The sequence below is a fragment of the Onychostruthus taczanowskii genome, unplaced genomic scaffold, assembly GCF_017590055.1.
Source record: "Onychostruthus taczanowskii isolate IOZ18803 unplaced genomic scaffold, ASM1759005v1 scaffold3, whole genome shotgun sequence".
Classification (NCBI taxonomy): Eukaryota; Metazoa; Chordata; class Aves; order Passeriformes; family Passeridae; genus Onychostruthus; species Onychostruthus taczanowskii.
Window position 1 is genome coordinate 25426419 of NW_024500349.1, and position 18555 is coordinate 25444973.

Consider the following 18555-nt stretch of genomic DNA (forward strand, 5'->3'; position numbering starts at 1 on the left):
AGTTCTGTTAAAAGCACGTTGGTGTGTCCCCTGAGCTCCTGTTTGTGTGTGGTCTCTAATGAGCTCTGTTGAATCAGCTTTTCTTCACCCTGTAATTACTAATTGCACGTTGTCTTGCCTTTCCTTTTGCAGGAACCACGCTGCTTTTAGAGTATCTTTTTCAAGTCTGTTTTCTCTTTACAAATTCCTCTGGATTCAAGTTTTAATTTGGGTTTTTTAATCGCTCTTGGATTCAGTACCACATTCCACATCCACCTGCTTTACAGAAACCAAGAGCAAGGCTTGGGTGTTTATTCCTGATGGATTTCCATGGATAGACTGAGGTGTTGTGTGTTCTGTTAACTTTTCCACCCTGATCTTTGACTCTTTAACTTCAGACTTTTTCCCAGGCTGCATCCCCCAGAGTGAGGATGGTGGATCCTTGTAGTCCCTCCTTTTGAACCCAGGGGGTGGAGGATGCTTTAGTTCTTGCCTTTCAAACCAGGCTGTAAAATCCCACATGGCAGACAGCTCCCTGTCCATTAAAATCCCAAACTGCAGCAAAGCTGAGGTTCAGTATTTTGGTGAAGTGCAAAGTTCAGAGTGGCTCTCAGTTCATCAGACTCACAAATATCCTCAGCCAAATTGGGAAAAGCTGTATCTGTGTGAGGAGACATGAGATTTACTCTGTGTTTTATGGAAGGCCACTTGCTCCAAGTGAAGATGAGCTGCTGCTCCCTTTGGAGATGAGGAGCTGGAGGGAGAGGGGCCTTGCTGATGGCACTTTTCATTATGGCAATAATAATGGTCTGGAAGAGCTTCAGCTTTCCATTACAGGGAATCATGTATTGTAATTAGGGGGTTGACACTTCAGAGTAGAATTCAGGTTCAGCAGGGATTTCTCTTCCCACTCCCTTGAAAAGCCAGACAATATTAGAGCTTTGGCTGGTCTGTGTCTTGTCTGAGGGAGTAATTAAACTCTTCATCATAAACTCTAGGCCTGCTCATGTGAAAAGCTATTTTCCTTAGGATTTTATATCAGAGCAATATTGCAGTTGGATTCTGAGTGAAGATGGGGGTTAAAGGCAAGGGATTGAAATGGGGAAATGGGGGTTTTGTTTGTTTGGGTTTTTTTTTCTTTTTTGTCTTTTTTTTTTTTCTTTTGGGATCAGTGGCTTCCAGAAGTTGAGTTGTGCTGTTTGAGAAATGGTGAACGTGAATGTTCAGGGTGAGACTCTGTATTTCACACAGACCAGCAACTGAAATGTGTTTTCAGAGGTTCTGGTTTCTCAACAAACAGCATTAGAATTTAAGTACCTTCTGCTGATTTTCCTCTCACTGGACACCCAGTGTGAGCTGGTTTTTCCTTTCTGTGCAGAAGCATCCCTGATGGTTCCTGGCCTGTGCTGCTCCTGCTCTGCTCCAGCTGGGGCTGAGCTGCAGAACTGCTGCTCTTGATCCATCTCTTCTCCTTCCCAGAGCTGTCCTGGTCCCAGTTTCACCTGCTGGAGGTGCCTGGAGCTGAAGAGATCATTGCTGGAGGCTGCTGATCCCAGTGGGGCTCCAGGAGAGCTGCAGAGGGACTGGGGACAAGGCATGGAGGGACAGGACACAGGGAATGGCTCCCAGTGCCAGAGGGCAGGGATGGATGGGAGACTAGGAATTGGGAATTGCTGGCTGGGAGGGTGGGGAGGGGCTGGGATGGAATTCCCAGAGCAGCTGTGGCTGCCCCTGGATCCCTGGCAGTGCCCAAGGCAAGGCTGGACAGGGCGGGCGCAGCTGGGACAGTGGGAGGTGTCCCTGCCATGGCAGGGGGGCACTGGGGGGGTTTGAGGTTCCTTCCAACCCAAACCATTCATGCATTCCGTGATTCCTTTTTATAGAATCAAGTAGGTTGGAAAGGCCCCTTAGGATCACTTGCTCATTTATGACTCGAGGCTGGTGCAGTCCTGGGTTTATCAGGCATTTCAAATTACCACTGAATTTGTGTTCCTGATTTTCCTCAGCTCCAGCTGTAAGGATTTGTCCTTTGCCCATGGAAAGCCCTGGGTAGTGCCAGGCTGAGCCTCTTTGAGTCTGTCTAGGAAAAACTTCAGGGATAATTTCCTTTCCAAGGTGTATTTTGAAACCTGTCCTTTACCTAATCATGTGCTCTGATCAGACATTCATCCCATTTCATTATTAAAACTGCACGTGTGAAACAGAGTGAAACGTTTGGTAGAAGACTGTATCCCCAGGTGATTCCCTCACTCTGAATTTTCATACAAACCAGTTTATTTTACTTAGCAGTGTTATTTAATGTGAAATTTCCTGTTCTGTCAGCTTTGTTTCATTATTTTGTGTGCAGCACTTCGCTCAGTTCTGGAACAGCTGCTGGAATTTCTCAGGGATGTGGTGTTGGATGAGCTTGGAGTCACTCTGGTGTTCTCAGACCTGATCTGAAATTCACTTTAGAGAGTCAGGAGTGCATTTACCCACATTTACTGAGCCCTCCCTCACTGCTGCTGGGTCAGGGAGGTGAACGTTGTCAATGGCACGGTGTCACATGGATTTGGGAAATTCAGATTCTGCTCAGGGTTCCGGGGAGGTTTTCAATGCTGCTTTCCTCCAGCTCTGGGTTTGTCCCAGTTCTGGGCCAGTTTGGGGCCCAACTCCCTCAGAAGGGGTCTGTTTGCAGCTGGAGCTGGATGAGCTCCAGCTTTCCCTTGTTTCCTTCTCCCCTCAGCCCTCACCTTTCCCCTGTGACAGGGATGTGTCCTTGGACAGGTCTGTGAGCACAGAGCCCCCCAGGCAGGCTGCACTCTCAGGGGTTCTCCTGCTGAGCAGCAGGTTTTGAACAGAAACAGGCAGAGGCATCATGACCACACTTGTCACACTCTGAGGGTGTGAAACACTTCCATGGCTGCCTCGTGTATCAGATATATATACACAGATCTCTGGTGTTATTTATGTGTGGATATAAATGGCATGAAGTTAATCCTTGTAAAAATCAATTTGCCTTCTGCTTGAGAAAAATCTATTTTAATGGCAAAGACATGGCAGTGCCATCTCCCTGGTTTGGGGTCATTCTGGGTCACAGCCTCCTGTGTGTGTCCTGCTGGGAGCTTTTTGGGTGACCCTCAGCTGACTCCACTGAACAGACTCTTCCTTCTCCCTCATTTGCATTCCCACTGGAAGGGCTCCCTGTGCCCTGGGAAAGCTCTGAGCATCCTCCACACCTCTTCTCTGAAACCTTCACACCCATTTATTTGATTAAACCTTAATAATCTTCCAAGGGCCTCTGGTTCCCCGCCTAATATTTATTATCTAATTCCCAGTTTCCTGTCCAGAAGTGGAACAGGATGGCTGAAGCTGGATGATTCCCCCCTCCCAGCCCCTTCCTGTGCCCAGTGTCACAGAACAACCCCTGTGTTTCATCCCCAGCACCTGGCAGCTGTGGAGGAGAGGAAGATCAAGTCCCTGGTGGCCCTTCTGGTGGAGACTCAGATGAAGAAGCTGGAGATAAAGCTTCGCCACTTTGAGGAGCTGGAAACCATCATGGACCGGGAGAAAGAGGCAGTAAGTGGAATTTGGGATTAAAGCTCTCACTGCATCTGGAAAACCAGCAGCTCCTCCCCTCTCCTTTGTGTCTTCCTTCAGCTGGAACCCATAATCCCTCCCACAGTGGCATTTGAGCCCTGTCCTCCTCCATCCAGTGTTTGTTCCATAAGCAGCACACCGGGGTATCCTGGGTTTGCTTCCTCATCCTTACTCTGAGCAGGAACATGGAATTGAGCTTCATGTGGCCTTGTCACATGGATTGTGTCTGACCTCAGAGCAGCTTTTCCCTGGCAAGAGTGAAAGGGGTGAACCCCACCCTTCCCTAGGGGAGGGAGCAACCCTGTGTGCCTTTCCCCCTGAGCCTGTCCAAACATGGAATTGAGCTTCATGTGGCCTTGTCACATGGATTGTGTCTGACCTCAGAGCAGCTTTTCCCTGGCAAGAGTGAAAGGGGTGAACCCCACCCTTCCCTAGGGAGGGACCAGCCCTGTGTGCCTTTCCCCCTGAGCCAGGGGGTTCCATGGAGACAGTTCAGGTTTCTGGGGGCACTCGGAGCAGCTCCTGGGAAAGCCCTGGAAGGGGGATGTGGAGGTGGAAGGGGAATGCTCAGGAGTGCCAGCCTCACTTTGTGCTGCTGCTGATGGGTTTGCCTGAGCTGGAAGGCAGCAGCAGCTTCAGGAGAGGGGAAGGGAGCAGTGAGGTCAGGACATGGAGAGGAGCTGTCTGGCCTGGATTACTCAGGAATTACCAGCAGTGCCAGAGGCTTTGGAGAAGTGTTTCCTCTCTGGCTGCTTGAAAGATGACTCAAAATCTCATTTCTATCAGAATGGCCAGTTTTTAGTTTCTTTTTTCTGTATGTAGCTGCCTCATTGTTGTGAGGGTGCCTCATTGGGTTGAAGATTCAAACTGGGTTATGTTGATTCATAATTCCAGGGATTGCAGCATTTACCCTTCTGTGTGAATTTAATGGAGTTACACCTACATTTCCATTCATGGAAAGGGCACCAGGTCCAACTCCTGCTCCTCACAGCACCCAAAACTAAGCCATGTGACCAAGAGCATCCTGCAGGCATTGCCTGAGCCCTGCCTGGCCTGATGCCATGGCCACATCCCTGGGGAGCCTGGCCACCCTCTCCACGGAGAACCTTTTCCAGTCCAGAGTTCCCCTAATCACACTGATGGAGTCTGACAAGATGTGGCCTTCTCTTGGAGCAGGATGTCAGCAGGAATTTCTGGATTGCTCCACATCCTCCAGTGTTTCAGTCTGTGTTTGACTGGCAGCTCAGGAAATGGACCCAGCTCTTTTGGAAAGGTTCCCTGCAGATTCTTTCTTTGGGGGATATATTCCATTAGTGACAGGGAGTTTTTTTTCCTCCCTTTTGAGGCATATGACATTTCCCTTTTTAAAAATGTGCATACAGATTTTCCCCTTGGCTTCCTGGTGGTTAAATTCGCTCTTTTCACCTGTCATTGTGGATATTTAGTGGAATAATTAAAGCAGCAAAACCTCCTTGCTGCCACTGCACACTGTGCCTGTCGTTCCTGCTGCCCTGGCTTTTCCTTGCAGGGAGGGAGCAGGGACTGTGAGTGCTGACAGGAGTCAGTGCTGCAGACTGCAGGGGGGCACATCTCAGGCAAAACACGTTTATTTGTGTTGGAGCTGAGCACTGTCAGCAGTGCCAGTGCTGAGTCTGGGAAACCAGGGGCTGTTGGTGGAGCTTGGCCCACCCAGAGATTCTGATGGCACCTGAAGCTTTGCTGGTTCTGTTCAGGGAGGAATTCCTGAATCCCTGAGGTGGGAAAAGCCCTCCCAGCCCATGGAGTTCACGCTGTGCCCAATGCCCACCTTGTCCCCAGCCCAGAGCACTCAGGGACACCTGCAAGGATGGGCACTCCAAACCTCCCTGGGCAGCCCCTGCCAAGGCCTGAGCACCCTGTCCATGGAGAAGTTCCCCCTGGAAGGAAGTCCTGTGCTGGAGATGAGGCTGTGGCACTGATTTGTTGTTTGAGTGAACATTAAGTGCTTGTAGTTGCCCTTCCTGGTGCACCACTTCCACAGCAGCACAGAAAGGGGTGTTGGATATTGGGACTGTCAGCTGTGACACCCAGAACCACCTCCCTGAATTCCAGCTGGTTTCCTGAGTGGCTTTTGTGGGCAGAATCTGCAGGAGAGGGTCCAGCAGGGGCCACAGAGATGTTCAGGGCTCTGGGGCATCTCTGATGAGCACAGACTGCAGGAGCTGGGCCTGCTCAGGCTGGAGAAGGGAAAGCTCCCAGGGATCCCATCAATCCACACAAATCTCCCAACCTGTGTGCCAGGAGAAGGCTGCCAGACTCTGCTCAGTGACAGGACAGGGAGCAGTGGCCACAAACCAAACCACACCAGCTGCAGCTCAGCAGCAGGAACAGCCTCTGCCCATGGAGGGGCAGAGCCCTGGAACAGCTCCCAGGGGGGCTGCAGTCTCCTCTCTGGAGACATCCCAGACCCCCCTGGACACAGCCCAGGGGACCCTGCCCTGCCAGGGGGGTGGCCTGGGTGACACCCAGACCCTCCCAAGCCAGGCACCCTGGGGTTCTGTGGCAGGGCTGCCCTTGCTGAAGGTTCTCAGCCTTGCTCCTGCCTCATTCCAGCTGAGGAATGGCTGAGATGGAGAGCAGCTGAGGTCACTGCTGGAGTTCCCACTGGAATTGTGGCACTGGAGAAGTTGTTCCAGTGCCAGGGTGGGGGGCAGCTGGGGGTTGTGTCTGAGGTGGGACAGAGCCTGCTCTAGAACCAGGGCTTTGGGTCTGCACTAGAGCCCCAGCTTGAGCTAGGCTCAGCTTTAGCACCAGCTCACGTTATAACTTGTCTTTCTGTGCCTTTTTCCCTCTGTCCAGCTGTCTTTCCTCATCCCAGTCACAGGGATTGTGTAGAAGGGAAGTTTTCCCTGGTTTTTCTCCTCCAATGTGAATTTTCAGGCACTGGCTGCTGTTCGGGCATCCTTGTAAAGACTCTTTTAAACTGTAACGGGGTGGGGTGCCATGAAGAGAGCAAAGCAGGGCCACAAAAGGGTCTCAAAGGAACAAAAAAGTGTTGCCTGAGCCTTTGTTTGGGGTCATTTGCAGGAATTCCTCTCGCAGCTGTCTGCCACCTCGGGAATGTTTCCCCACACACCCCATTTCCCCGGTGGGGTGGATTTATCGGTGCTTCCCTCAGCATATGAGAGCAGAAAAGAGCCAGGGCAGCGTGAATGATGCCATTGTGGCCGGGAGCAGCCTCCCCCGGCCGGGATCATGTTTAATTCATGAGCTCGGCCCATCTGGGGCTGCTCAATGCCGCCTGTGTGAGCTGCCTTCCCCTCCCCATGCCTGCCTCGTCAGCAGCCAGCCTGCCAGCACCGACTACTGAGGGAGCTTTGGGATTTTTGGAGAACTCGTGCTAGGTGAGAGTCTCCTTGGCAACCTGCTTTTCAGCTGAGTTGTGGAGTCTACCTTGAAACACTGCTTCAATATTTGTACACGAGTCACGCAGCCCCGGGTCCGGTCATAACGTGGGAATGTGTCAATATTCCTGAAATAAGTCAGATATCACTTCCTTCACTAGGACCTGACCCATCATACAGATGCTCAGTGGTAGGAAATGCTTCTTGTAGCTCTTTTCTTTCCATGGAATCTCAGACTGGTTTGGGTAGGAAGGATCTTCTGGATCATCCAGTTCCACCCTGGGCCAGGTTGCTCACTGTCTACGTGACTTCTTAATTAATCAAAGTAGCCTATTTGATGTTAATTGGCCTAAATGACGTGAGGTTTTTTACATAAAGCTCTTAATAGTGCAAATCTGTGTCTGGCTGCTGTGGCATCCAGTTCCTGCACTCAGAGGATGGAGAAGGATCCTGCCTGTGATCCCTGAGCTCCTGCAGCTGCACACACGTTCTGCTTCAGGCTTTCCTAGAAAATCCCCTGAAATTCCTGTTCTCCCTCTTTCCAACGTGCAGAAGATGGAGAGAAAAAAATCCCAGTTTCTTCCAGAGCTGTGCTAGGGCTGAGCTCTCAGTGCAGAGCTCTGTGAGTAAGGAGCTGTGCTGCTGAGAGGTTTTAGGACAGAACAAGGTGAGTTCATGTGTTCCAGCTAGAAAAAGCTCCAGAGCCTTTCCCAGAACCTGCTGCACACATCCACAGGACAGCAGTTCCTTTTGGGTTTGGTGGGGTTGGGATGAGAGGCTTCTTCCACCCCAGCCCACTGATGGGCAGGAGCACCTTTGAAATGCATCATTGCTGACTGCCCTCTGTCCTGTCCTGGCACAGCTGGAGCAGCAGAGGCAGCAGCTGCTGACAGAGAGGCAGAACTTCCACATGGAGCAGCTCAAGTACGCCGAGTTAAGGGCTCGCCAGCAAATGGAGCAGCAGCACAGCCAGACCCCCCAGCAGCCCCACCAGCACCCCAGCGGGCCTGGCATCAACCCCCTGGGGGCACCAGCACACCCAGGGCTGCTGCCCCACCAGCAGCCCCCACCCTACCCCATGATGCACCACCAGATGCCACCTCCTCACCCACCTCAGCCAGGTAAGAGCTGGGAGCAGGGGATTCCTGCCCTGACCCCTGAGGAGTGGGCCCAGAGGGAGAGGAGCTGCCTGGGGAGGGTGTGGGTGGCCTGGGTTACTGGTTTGTAATGGTGCCACTGGCAGACACAGTTTGCTGCAGAGATGAGCTTTGCACCTTCTGCAGCTTCATTGTGGAGCTCCCACCCCCATTCCAGATGGGGAGGAGGTGTCTTATGGAGGGGGGAAACCCCAGAAGTCAGGAGTGGGGGAGTGCCAGGGTGGGAGGCTGTGGGCACCAGCAGGAGGAATTCCTGCCAGCCACAGGAAAACACTTTTTTTCCTTGGGGGGCTCATCAGCCCCAGAGCAGATTGTCCAGCAGGGCTGGGAGTCCCCTGCCTGGGACACTCAAGCTGTAAAGTGAAATATGAAGCTGCCCCAAGCACTTCCAGATGTTTTTTGGTTATTTGTATTTCCTTAGAGTTGTTTTATACTGGGTGATCTGAGCAGATGCTCCTTCAAAAAACATCACTCCTCCAATTCTCCATTTCATGGCACACCAAATGTACAGAAATTAAGGGAAAGGCCTGGGAGGAGCATCAGGGGCAGGAAGCTCCTTAAGGACCTTTTTTGGCAGGAGACCTGACTGTGAGAGGTTCCTGTGTCCTGCCTGGATTGTTTGATGCCAGGGGAGGGTCACAGGGCTCTGTTGGCCGGAGGGGTCACCTGGCAGATCCAGTCCAGCCTCTCCTGCTGCCAGAGCACTGGTCCTGCTGAGGGCTGGCTTTCTCCAAGGGTGGGTACTCCTGATTCCAGAGGGTGGGGTGATCAGGTGATGATGTGAATTGGCAGCTTTTATTTGCTAAAGGTTGTTGAAATGGTAATTTAAAAATCAAATAACAGTGCCTAGCATGTGGGAACCTGGCTGTGGGACGGGATACAGCCAAGGAGGAGCTTGACCAAAACCTGCTCCAGGAGAAAACCTGATCAGTTATTAGCCAAAAGTATTTGGCAAGATTTTTTTTTGCTTCTTCAGCAAGCTGCTGAAGAAGCTGGAAAGTTTGAGTGTCATAATCCACCTAGAACATGGCAAAAAGAAGCTGCAGGAACTTGAGTTTTCCTCTTGAGACAAAAAGTGTTTGGTTTGGGAAGGAGCAGAAGGGCCCAGGAAAACAGCAGGATTTGCAGGTGAGCAGGAAAATGGGAAGTATCTAATCCAAGTGGATCTGCAGAGTAATCCAAGGGGGTTCCCTCAGCAGGTGCAGAGTTCTGGCTGGGCAGGGGGGGAAGAGGTGCCTGGTGAGGCTCAGGCTCACTCTGCTTCTAAGGCTCAGGGAATTCCTGAGTTACTATGGACAGAAGTCCCTGGGACTGTTTGGGAGCTGGTGTGGTTTTTGCTGGAATTGGATTTGGGGTGTAATAAAACAGGGTGTAGTTTTAGGCTCAGATTTAACATCCTGGCTCTCTGGGTGTGTTGTGGGGTGTGGACAGCTCAGGGCTGCTCACGTGAAGGATAACCTGGGAAGGGACACTGGCAAATGAGAGCAGAGGAAAGGAGGGAATCGTGGCACATCCATGCACAGCTGTCCCTCCCACACTGCTGAGGAGACTGGGAGTGGGACAAGGCATTGCTGGCTTTGCTCCCTGGGGCTGCTAACTCCCCTGGCTCACACAGCCCTGTGTTACTGCAGCCCCTCACTGCCACCCAGGCTCTGCATTCCCAGAGCAGGGACAGGAATGGGCTCTGCTCATTAGCCACAACAACTCTCTTCCAGGCTGGATTAAAGCTGCTCCATAGATTGACTTTGCCAGCAGCACCTCCCCTGGCTGAGGCAGCAAAGCCCTGCTGAGGCTCAGCTCTCCTGGCTCCCAGCAGCTTCCAGAGCTGTCTCATTGCTGGCCCCCAGGACCAGGAGCTGCCCTCACCTCCTCTGACAGTTCTCTGCTTTGATGCTCTTGTAAAGAGAAGAATCTGAGGCCTGCTCTAGGTTTGGAGCAAACCCCTCTGTGTCTCCAGCCAGATCCCAGCTGATCTTGCCTAGGAGGCGGAGGAGGCTCATGCCTTGAGTTCTCCAGAGAAGTTGGTTAGGAATGCCTGGCAGGCCTAGGGGTGCCAGAGCTCTTTGGCTGCACAGTAGAGTTATTCTGGCTTGAGAGCATGGAGAGGAAATGGCAAACTGGTGAACTTCATCTTGTTCACCCCACAGCTGTCAGTTCCCTCAGGGGATCTGCAGCCTTTGTGGAGATCCCAAATTTGGTGAGTGTGAGGAGATCATGGAGTCCTGGAATGGTTTGGGTTGGACTTTGAAAATCTCCCAGTGCCACCCCCTGCCCTGGGCAGGGACACCTTCACTGTCCCAGTCTGCTCCAAGCCCCAGTGTCCAGCCTGGCCTGGGACACTGCCAGGGATGGGGAGGAGAAACCCCCAAACCCCTGAGGGTGACCCAGGAGCACCATGGAGCAGCTGGGCTGGGAATTGCTGCCCAGCTCGTGCTGTGCTGGCCAGGTTCCACTGCAGAGCTCACCTCTGTGGTGCTCAGAGGTGGCTCCAGGCAGGTTCTGGGCTCAGCAGCAGCTGAAGGTGCCACCCTGGGCTCAGCAGACCGTGAGCAGGACACGGCGTCCTCGAGAGCTGCAGGGATGGTGGGAAGCAAAGGGAGCAAAGGATCTGAGATGCCATTGGAGAGGGAAGAGAGGAGGATAAATCCCTGCTCAGGGGCAGAAGCAGTAAAGTCAAGCTCTTACCTAAAAGTTAAAAGTGAGGCATTTCCCAGAAGTATGGTTTTTAGCTCAGGTGTCGGTCTGGACTTGGTGGTGGAGAACATCTCCAGTGCTGGACCCATCTGGAGAACATCTCCAGCCAAGGGTTGCCCACTTCTCCTTGGCATGGCCCATCTGGCTCTGCTGGACCATGGAATTCATTTTCCCTGAGTTTATTTTGTTCTCCCCTTTGCTCTGGAATGAAAACTTTTAGAACAGGAAAACAAAGTTGGATTCCAGTTTCACTGTGAAAAACTGCACCTTGTCACTGCAATAGGAAATCAAATTCCCAGTTTCTTCTCGTGCTACCACTTTGGGCACTGGACTGATTTCTGTTCAAGCTCTGGGCTGGTGATCAGTGGGATGAGAACTCCTGGTTCTGGTGATACCCATGGTGTGGAATAGGAGAAACTTCTGGAAATCCTTGGAGGAAGAGAGATAGCTGGGAATTAGTAGCTGTCATTATTAACTCTTCCTTCAGGTGGGATTTGCAGCTGGTAAATAATTTCTGACCTAAGGCAGAAATGGAATGAGGAGGGCAGCATCCCACCACAGCTGGATGAGCAACTTTAATAACCTTTTCCCTGATAGATTTTACCTCTTCTGTCAGTGGTTGAAATACTCAAAACTAAGGCAGAAATGGAATGAGGAGGGCAGCATCCCACCACAGCTGGATGAGCAACTTTAATAACCTTTTCCCTGATAGATTTTACCTCCTTTTCTGTCAATGGTTGAAATACTCAAAGAAAGGACTTTGTCAGGAATTTTGGGCTTGGGGTTTTTCAGCTGCTGAGCATCTCATTATTTGTGGGTTTGAGTTGCTGGATGCTATTTGCTTCCTTATTGGACTGGTGATGATTCCAGGGGTCTTTTTGGGTACAGAAAGGTATTTTGAGTTCACTTCCTTTAGGTAAAAATTCCCTAACAGCTGTCAGTGCTTCCTATTTCTCCATCAGACGTGCAGAGCTTGCTGGGGAGGTGCAGGGAGCAGTGGGGTGAAAGGAGATCCAAGTCAGGGCTGGTGAAAGGGGTTGGAGCTGATCCATGGGGTAAGGAGGGTGTTATTTGGGATTGGAGCTGTGAGGGTGGTCGGTGACACAGGAGCACTGACACCACGCTGGGCTCCCTGTGCTGCAGCTGGGCTGCTTGGGGCTGGAATAGTGAATAAAGCAGTAAATATCTGATACACTGCAGAGTTCCAGGGCTCAAGCAGTGAATCAGAGACCCCAGGACAGTGGCTCCTCTGGAGCAGCCAGCACTGTGCTGCCCTCCCCTCCCCTCTGCAGGGCTGAGCTCTCCCTGGGACGTTTGGTGGGGGATCCTTTCCTCTGGAGGGTGACAGCAGCAGCTCCCCAGAGATGCTCCAGTGATTCCTATGTGCCTCCTGGGGCTCTGGGAATGGTGCCCCAGGAATGGTGCCCCAGGACCCCGGGGCAGGGCTGGCTCTGGGAATGGTGCCCCAGGAATGGTGCCCCAGGACCCCGGGGCATGGCTGGCTCTGGGAATGGTGCCCCAGGACCCCGGGGCAGGGCTGGCTCTGGCCCGGGAGGGGTCTGGAGGGAGGGGCAGGAACAGAAACGCTGGGTGCCAGTGAAGTGGAAACTGTGCCTCTCCTTCCCCAGACACGAGGCTAAATGAGTTGTTGTGGTTAATTATTCACACTGCTTGCCTGGGGAAGGGGAGGGAAGGGTGGATTTGCTGTTGGAATACCCCTGCCCGTGGCAGGGGTGGGATGAGATCAGCTTTAGGGTCCCTTCCAAGGCAAACCATTCCAGGATTCCCAGAGGCTGTGAAACCCGTTCCCAGTGGGAAGGAGCACACCTTGGGACGGCAGCAGGCATTCCCTGGAGCTGTTCTCTGCCTCTCCCGTGTCAGCTGGGCTCATCCCCAGAGCTGCTCCCTGCCCTCCCGCGTCCTGCCCACCCAAGGCCCCTCCTGCACGGAGCACTGGCTGTGTCCACAGGTTTTCCCTGCACAGGCTGGGCTGGGAGAGGTGCTGGAGGATTTGGACCTGCTCCAAGCCTCATGCATCAAAACAAAAACCTCTCTGGCTGCTTATCAGCCCGGTGCTGCTAAAGTGCTGATTTAATAGAGGGAGAGGCTTTTTAGTGGAGATAAATACCTTGGAGAGGCTCTAAAGGCAGTTCCTCCCCGTTTCCCTGGGATGGGGAGCTGCTCTGGCAGCAGGGGAAGGTGAGCCTGCCCAGCCCCTCCGTCTGAGGGGTTTTCAGTCTGTTAAATCTCGTTGTGTTGAACCTTTGGGCTGGATCTCTTCCTGCAGCTGCTGCTCCTAAGCTCTCCCCCCTATGTAGGTCACACTTCCACATTTTCTGCTTGAGCCGCTGTCTTCCCATGTCCCAAGTCCCTCTCCAGCTCTCCTGGAGCCCCTTTGGCTCTTAGGTCCTTCCCCCTTTCCTGGGTTTAGGGGGCTGGAGCTGTTTCCACCCCTGTGTCATTCAAATACTGTGCCTCCATGGAAGTGTTGAAGGAAGTGGAATTGGATTATGCCAAACCATCCCTCAAATGAGGTTTTAAAGCACCAGCCCCAAGCTGGAGTGCCCAAGGCCGGGTGCTGTAGCTGGAGCAGGGAGGTCTCCCGTGGAGCTGGTTTGTGAGGAGGAGCCTTGGAATCCTCCCTCACAGCAAAACAGGGAATCATAGTAGGAATTCCTGTGCAGCCCAGTTTTAACTGTATGACTTCAGTTCTCCCACGAGATTTATCCATGAGGCTTCATGGCTGCTCCTTTCCCTCAAGGCTCTTCTCTGCTGCCTTGTTACTCCATTTGCTTCCCGGCACTTGGATTCCGTGGCTGCCCTTTCTGCTCGCAGTGCCAGCCTGTGCTGTGTCCCACTTTTCCCTTGTGAAGGGCTTCCAGGTGCCCCCCTGTTCCTGCCTGGAGGTGTGCTGGGGGTGGGAAGGCGTTTCCTGGGGGTGTGGAGCAGCCCCGGAGCCGGCTGGGGCACAGCCCTGCTGCCTGTCCTCACCCGTGTGTGTCTGTCCCTCTGTCCCTGCAGGTCAGCTGCCGGGGCCGGGCTCCATGCTGCCGGGCCGGATGATGCCTGCGGGCATGCACGGGGGGAGCGGGCCGGCCCCGCCCGGGATGGCCCCGCTGCCCGGGAACCTGCTGGGACCGCGTGTGCCGCTGGCAGCCCCCAACGGAATGTGTGAGTGCAGCCCCGGGGTGCCCTGCCCTGAAACCCCTGCTTCCTGTGGGAATAGCGGGATCTGTGTGAGTGCACCCTCCCAGGGGTGGTCCTGGGGTGCCCTGCCCTGAAACCCCTGCTCCCTGTGGGAATAGCAGGATCTGTGTGAGTGCAGCCCCGGGGTGGGTGCTCTGGGCTCCCCTGCCCTGAAAACCCCTGCTTCCTGTGGGAATAGCGGGATCTGAGCACACTGGGATAGTCCTGGGGTCCCCTGCCCCACAAACCCCTGCTCCCTGTGGTAATAGTGGTATCTGAGCATGCTGGGGTGGTCCTGGGGTCCCCTGCCCCACAAACCCCCTGCTCCCTGTGGGAATAGCGGGATCTGAGCACACTGGGATAGGCCTGGGGTCCCCTGCCCCACAAACCCCCTGCTCCCTGTGGGAATAGCGGGATCTGAGCACACTGGGATAGGCCTGGGGTCCCCTGCCCCACAAACCCCCTGCTCCCTGTGGGAATAGCGGGATCTGAGCACACTGGGATAGGCCTGGGGTCCCCTGCCCCACAAACCCCCTGCTCCCTGTGGGAATAGCAGGATCTGTGTGAGTGCAGCCCCGGGGTGGGTGCTCTGGGCTCCCCTGCCCTGAAAACCCCTGCTCCCTATGGGAATAGTGGGATCTGAGCACACTGGGATAGTCCTGGGGTCCCCTGCCCCACAAACCCCCTGCTCCCTGTGGGAATAGTGGTATCTGAGCATGCTGGGGTGGTCCTGGGGTCCCCTGCCCCACAAACTCCCTGCTCCCTGTGGGAATAGTGGGATCTGAGCATGCTGGGATGGTCCTGGGCTCCCCTGCCCTGAAAACCCCCTGCTCCATGTGGGAACAGCAGGATCTGTGTAAGTGCAGCCTCCAGGGATGGATGGTCCTGGGGTCCCCTGCCCTGCAAACCCCCTGTTCCTTGTGGGAATAGTGGGATCTGTGCACGCTGGCAGCTCCCAATGGAATGTGTAAGTGCACCTCCAGGGATGGATAATCCTGGACTCCTCTGCCCTGCAAACCCCCTGCTTCCCTCAGGAATAGTGGGATCTGAGCATGCTGCCAGTCCCAGAGTGCTGCCAGGGATGTGCTGGAAGCTTTAAGTGCTCCTCAGCCCTCTGGGCATCCCAACACATCCCATTGTCCTTTATTTTATTTATACATCCCTTATTTTATTTATAACCATACAGAGGCTTGGTGGTGATGATCTAAAGCCTTTCCTGACTTTAGTGGAGGGTCTGGAATTAACTATAATTTCTAAATACTGGAGGTCAGAGTAGGATCCAGTTCAATAATTCCATAGTGAAAACTTGGCACCCTGGAATTGGAGCATGGAAGTCCTGATTAGGAAAAAGGAGAAGATAAACCATGTAAAGAACATTCCCAGTATAAAATCTGTACCTCCAAAAATGAAGTTGATTTATGGCAGCCAAAAAAGCAGCTGGATCAGGAGCCATGGTGTGGGAGTTGCTTGAATGAGAGTGAGAGTGTGGCCAAGCCCAGAAGGCAGAAGACAAGCTGGCACAGGGAGGAATGACTGAGGAATTCTCCATCAGGAATTCCTCAATAAATTTGCCATTATTAATTGCAGCCTGGCCCAGCTGCTGCTCAGGAATCCTCACCCCCAAAATGCTCGGTGTGGTTCTCACTGGACGAGCAGGAATTGCCATCACTTGTAGCACCTCTCCCAAAAAATAATTGGGAAAAGCCCTTTTGATTTTGGCTTCAGCAGCAGGAGCTGCTGTGAGCTGTGACTCACGGGTGTTCCCAGCCCCAGCGGGAGAACTCTGTGCTATTTCTGTTTGGGCTCTGCTCCTGTTCCTCTGCTCCCCTGCCTTTCTTACTTTTCCCTCCTTTTTCCTGAGCCTTTACCACTGGGAATGTCTTGTGTCAGGTTATATTCCTGCTTGCTCTCTTCCCTTCTCTTAATTTCTCCTTTTTTCCTCCCCTACTGAACAAGTCAGTCATGTTCCATTAGCATCTCCTCTCTGGGCACGAGGCTGGCCCTTTGTGTCCCCCTTCCTTCCCTCCTGCTCGCTGCATCCATGGATTCCTCTGCTTTAACCTACATCCATCCTTCAGAGGGAGGAGCATCCTCTGTTGATATCAAACCTATTGTTCCATCTATTTTAAACAGAGAAGAGCTGTAATTTGGGCTCGAACACAGAGCTGGGAGGTGAGAGGTGCCAATTCCAGCTCTGGAGGTTGCTTGGCATGGATTTGCCAGCTGCTGAGCTGCATCCCCAGCATCTTGTCCATAAAAATACGGGAATTTCCCCCTCTTTCATGGAGTGCATGCAGCGCTGGGTGGTGGAAAAGCAAACTAAAGGTGCAGAGGAGCTTCAGGAGCAGCCGTGGTGCTGTTCCTGGGTCCTGGCTGCAGGAATTCCCCTCAGGCTGGGGGACACGCGGGTGTTGTGTCCCTTATCTGTGTCCAGCCCCCCTGCTGTCCCTCCCTGTCCCCCTCCCGTCCCCCTGTCCCTCACTGTCCCGTTGTGTCCCTGCAGACCCCGGCCCGGCGCAGCCTCCGCCACCTGCAGAAGGAGTGACTCCCCCCCCGGCCGGAGCCCCGCCGGCCTCAGCCGCTCCCTAAGCAGCCAAGCACGGAGGAAGGAGCTTCCACAGCAGCACAGTGGTGACCAAAAGAGAGTTCCTCAGTTCCCTTCTGTTCCCCGGGGAGGTGTCCCCTCCTCTCCGGCCGCGGGCGCGTGCTCGGCGCGGCGGCGTTCCCTGGGGAGAGCTGCAGGTAGGGATGCCAGGAGTGCCTCCGTGTTGCTGCTGGGAAGTCCTTCACCCCTTGGCCTGCTTGCCTTGCAGAGCTCCACGCTGGTTTCCTTCCCCTTGGTGCTTTGAGCTTGGGCTTCTCCCGAAGGGTGAAACCATCCAGGTTTTAGGGCAAGAGCTGAGCTTTAGGATGAGCCCATCCCGGGGTGGTTGGGTGTTCCAGGGTCTCTGGGCAGAGCGAAGCACCAAGAGGAGAGGCCAAACCAGGGCTTGGAGCAGGGCGTGCTGGAGCAGGGGCACAGCCCAGCAGCCCTGCCTGCAGGGATTCCTGGTGGCTGCAGCCAGAGCTGCCTCTAACTTATTACAGGAAATATTGATCCATGGGAATGAGACCAGGAGTGAATCAATCAGAATAAAACCACTCAATGGTAGGAGTTCTCTTGCTCCGGATTTTACCTTTCCTTTGCCTCTGGAGGTGGTAGTTGGACCTTCCCTGAGTAGTTCGGTGCAGTAGCCAACTGAGGAATAACCCCCATTTTTAGTCCCTCTTTTTGGAGCATATACTTTGTACTTTTTAAAATGAAGAAAACAAACAAAAAAGAAAAAAAAAAAAAAAAAGTAGGTAGCGAAGAAGTGCTAGAATTTGGGATTGGGTTGGGATGGCTGGGATGGGAATGCCAGAACTACCTCTGGACGGCCGGGACAGCTCCTGTCCCCCCACTGCAGCTGGAGGGCTGGGGAAGGGAGCAGCTGCAGCAGGCAGGCTGGGAGCACTCCAGAGCTGCTGCTGCACACCTCCAGGCTGCCAAAACTTGGGCAAAAGTCCTGCAAAAATTCCTTTTCTGCCCGTGGTTCGGGTTCTCTGCCCTCCTCCTGGCCCAGGAGCGTTTGGGGTTGCCCTGCCGAAGGTCTGGGTGCTGCTCCTTGGTTTCAGGGGTGGCTTTTGTCCAGGTGGCAGTTGAGGTTGGGCTGGAGAGAGGCTCCCAAAAACTCTGGAACCTCCAGAAGCGCTTCCAGCATTTACAAACTGAGGCTTTGCCAGGTCTTCCAGCAGGACTCCACGGCGCAGAGCGGCCGGGGCCTTCCCTTCCCCCTTCCCAAGGCTTCCTTCCCCTCCAGGGTCTTTGGGGTGAGCGTGGGATTTCTGGTGCAGCCCTTAGTCCAGTTTAGAGTAACCTCAGGTTGTTTTTAGCGTGAGCAGTTCCCAGGATCCAGGTGGAGACTATTTTTTACTGTCCTAGTGCTGATCCTGCCGAGGACCTGGGTCCTGGACTCTGTTTTGTTTCTGTATAAATAATCCCTGTGCCCATTTTTCACCTGATCTCTGTATAGGGCCGGTTTGATTCCTGCAGCAGCCACCCAATTTTGTGAAATAAAAGCAAAAAAAAGCGGTTTTTGTACAAAGCCTGTGGAGTTTGTGAAGTCTCCTTTGCTTTTGTGTGTGGGAAGAGCTGGGAATTGTTGCTGTGTGGGAATTGGGCTGGGTTTGGGCTGGATGTGAACTCCGGAGCAGCAAACACAAAACCTCAGCTTGGGGGGGCATGGAAGCCATGGGAGAAGTGCAGACCCTTCCCACACTGGGAGTGTGCTGGGGGACAGGTCCTGTCAGGATTTCAGAGCTCAGGGAGTGGCTGCAGCAGAGCAATGCTGCATCCCTGCTCTTGGGGTGCTGCTTCCCACTTGGATCACGCTGGAGGGGCAGCTCTGATGTGCCAGGATGGGCTGGGAGAGCCCTTGTCCCTCTGCTGTCCCATCCAGCTGCTCTGCCAGCCTCAGTCCTGCTGCCTGTGCTGCTCTTCCCTGTGGTCCTGCCGGGTCCTCAGGCTGCAGCAGGGTCTGTGGTGTTGATGAAGCTGA

At 53.6% G+C, this 18555-nt stretch overlaps 1 protein-coding gene across 1 annotated transcript in view; it reads left to right on the plus strand.

Annotated features, from left to right (window-relative positions):
• SMARCC1 (SWI/SNF related, matrix associated, actin dependent regulator of chromatin subfamily c member 1) overlaps positions 1 to 18102 on the plus strand; it is a 65995-nt gene extending 47893 nt beyond the window's left edge. Inside the window, exons 24-27 of the mRNA XM_041408571.1 lie at positions 3403 to 3537; positions 7804 to 8062; positions 13814 to 13963; positions 16482 to 18102. Of these exons, the coding sequence (XP_041264505.1) occupies positions 3403 to 3537; positions 7804 to 8062; positions 13814 to 13963; positions 16482 to 16567 (630 nt within the window). The 3' untranslated portion in view covers positions 16568 to 18102. The remainder of the gene's footprint in view (positions 1 to 3402; positions 3538 to 7803; positions 8063 to 13813; positions 13964 to 16481) is intronic.
• The last annotated feature ends 453 nt before the right edge of the window (positions 18103 to 18555 follow it).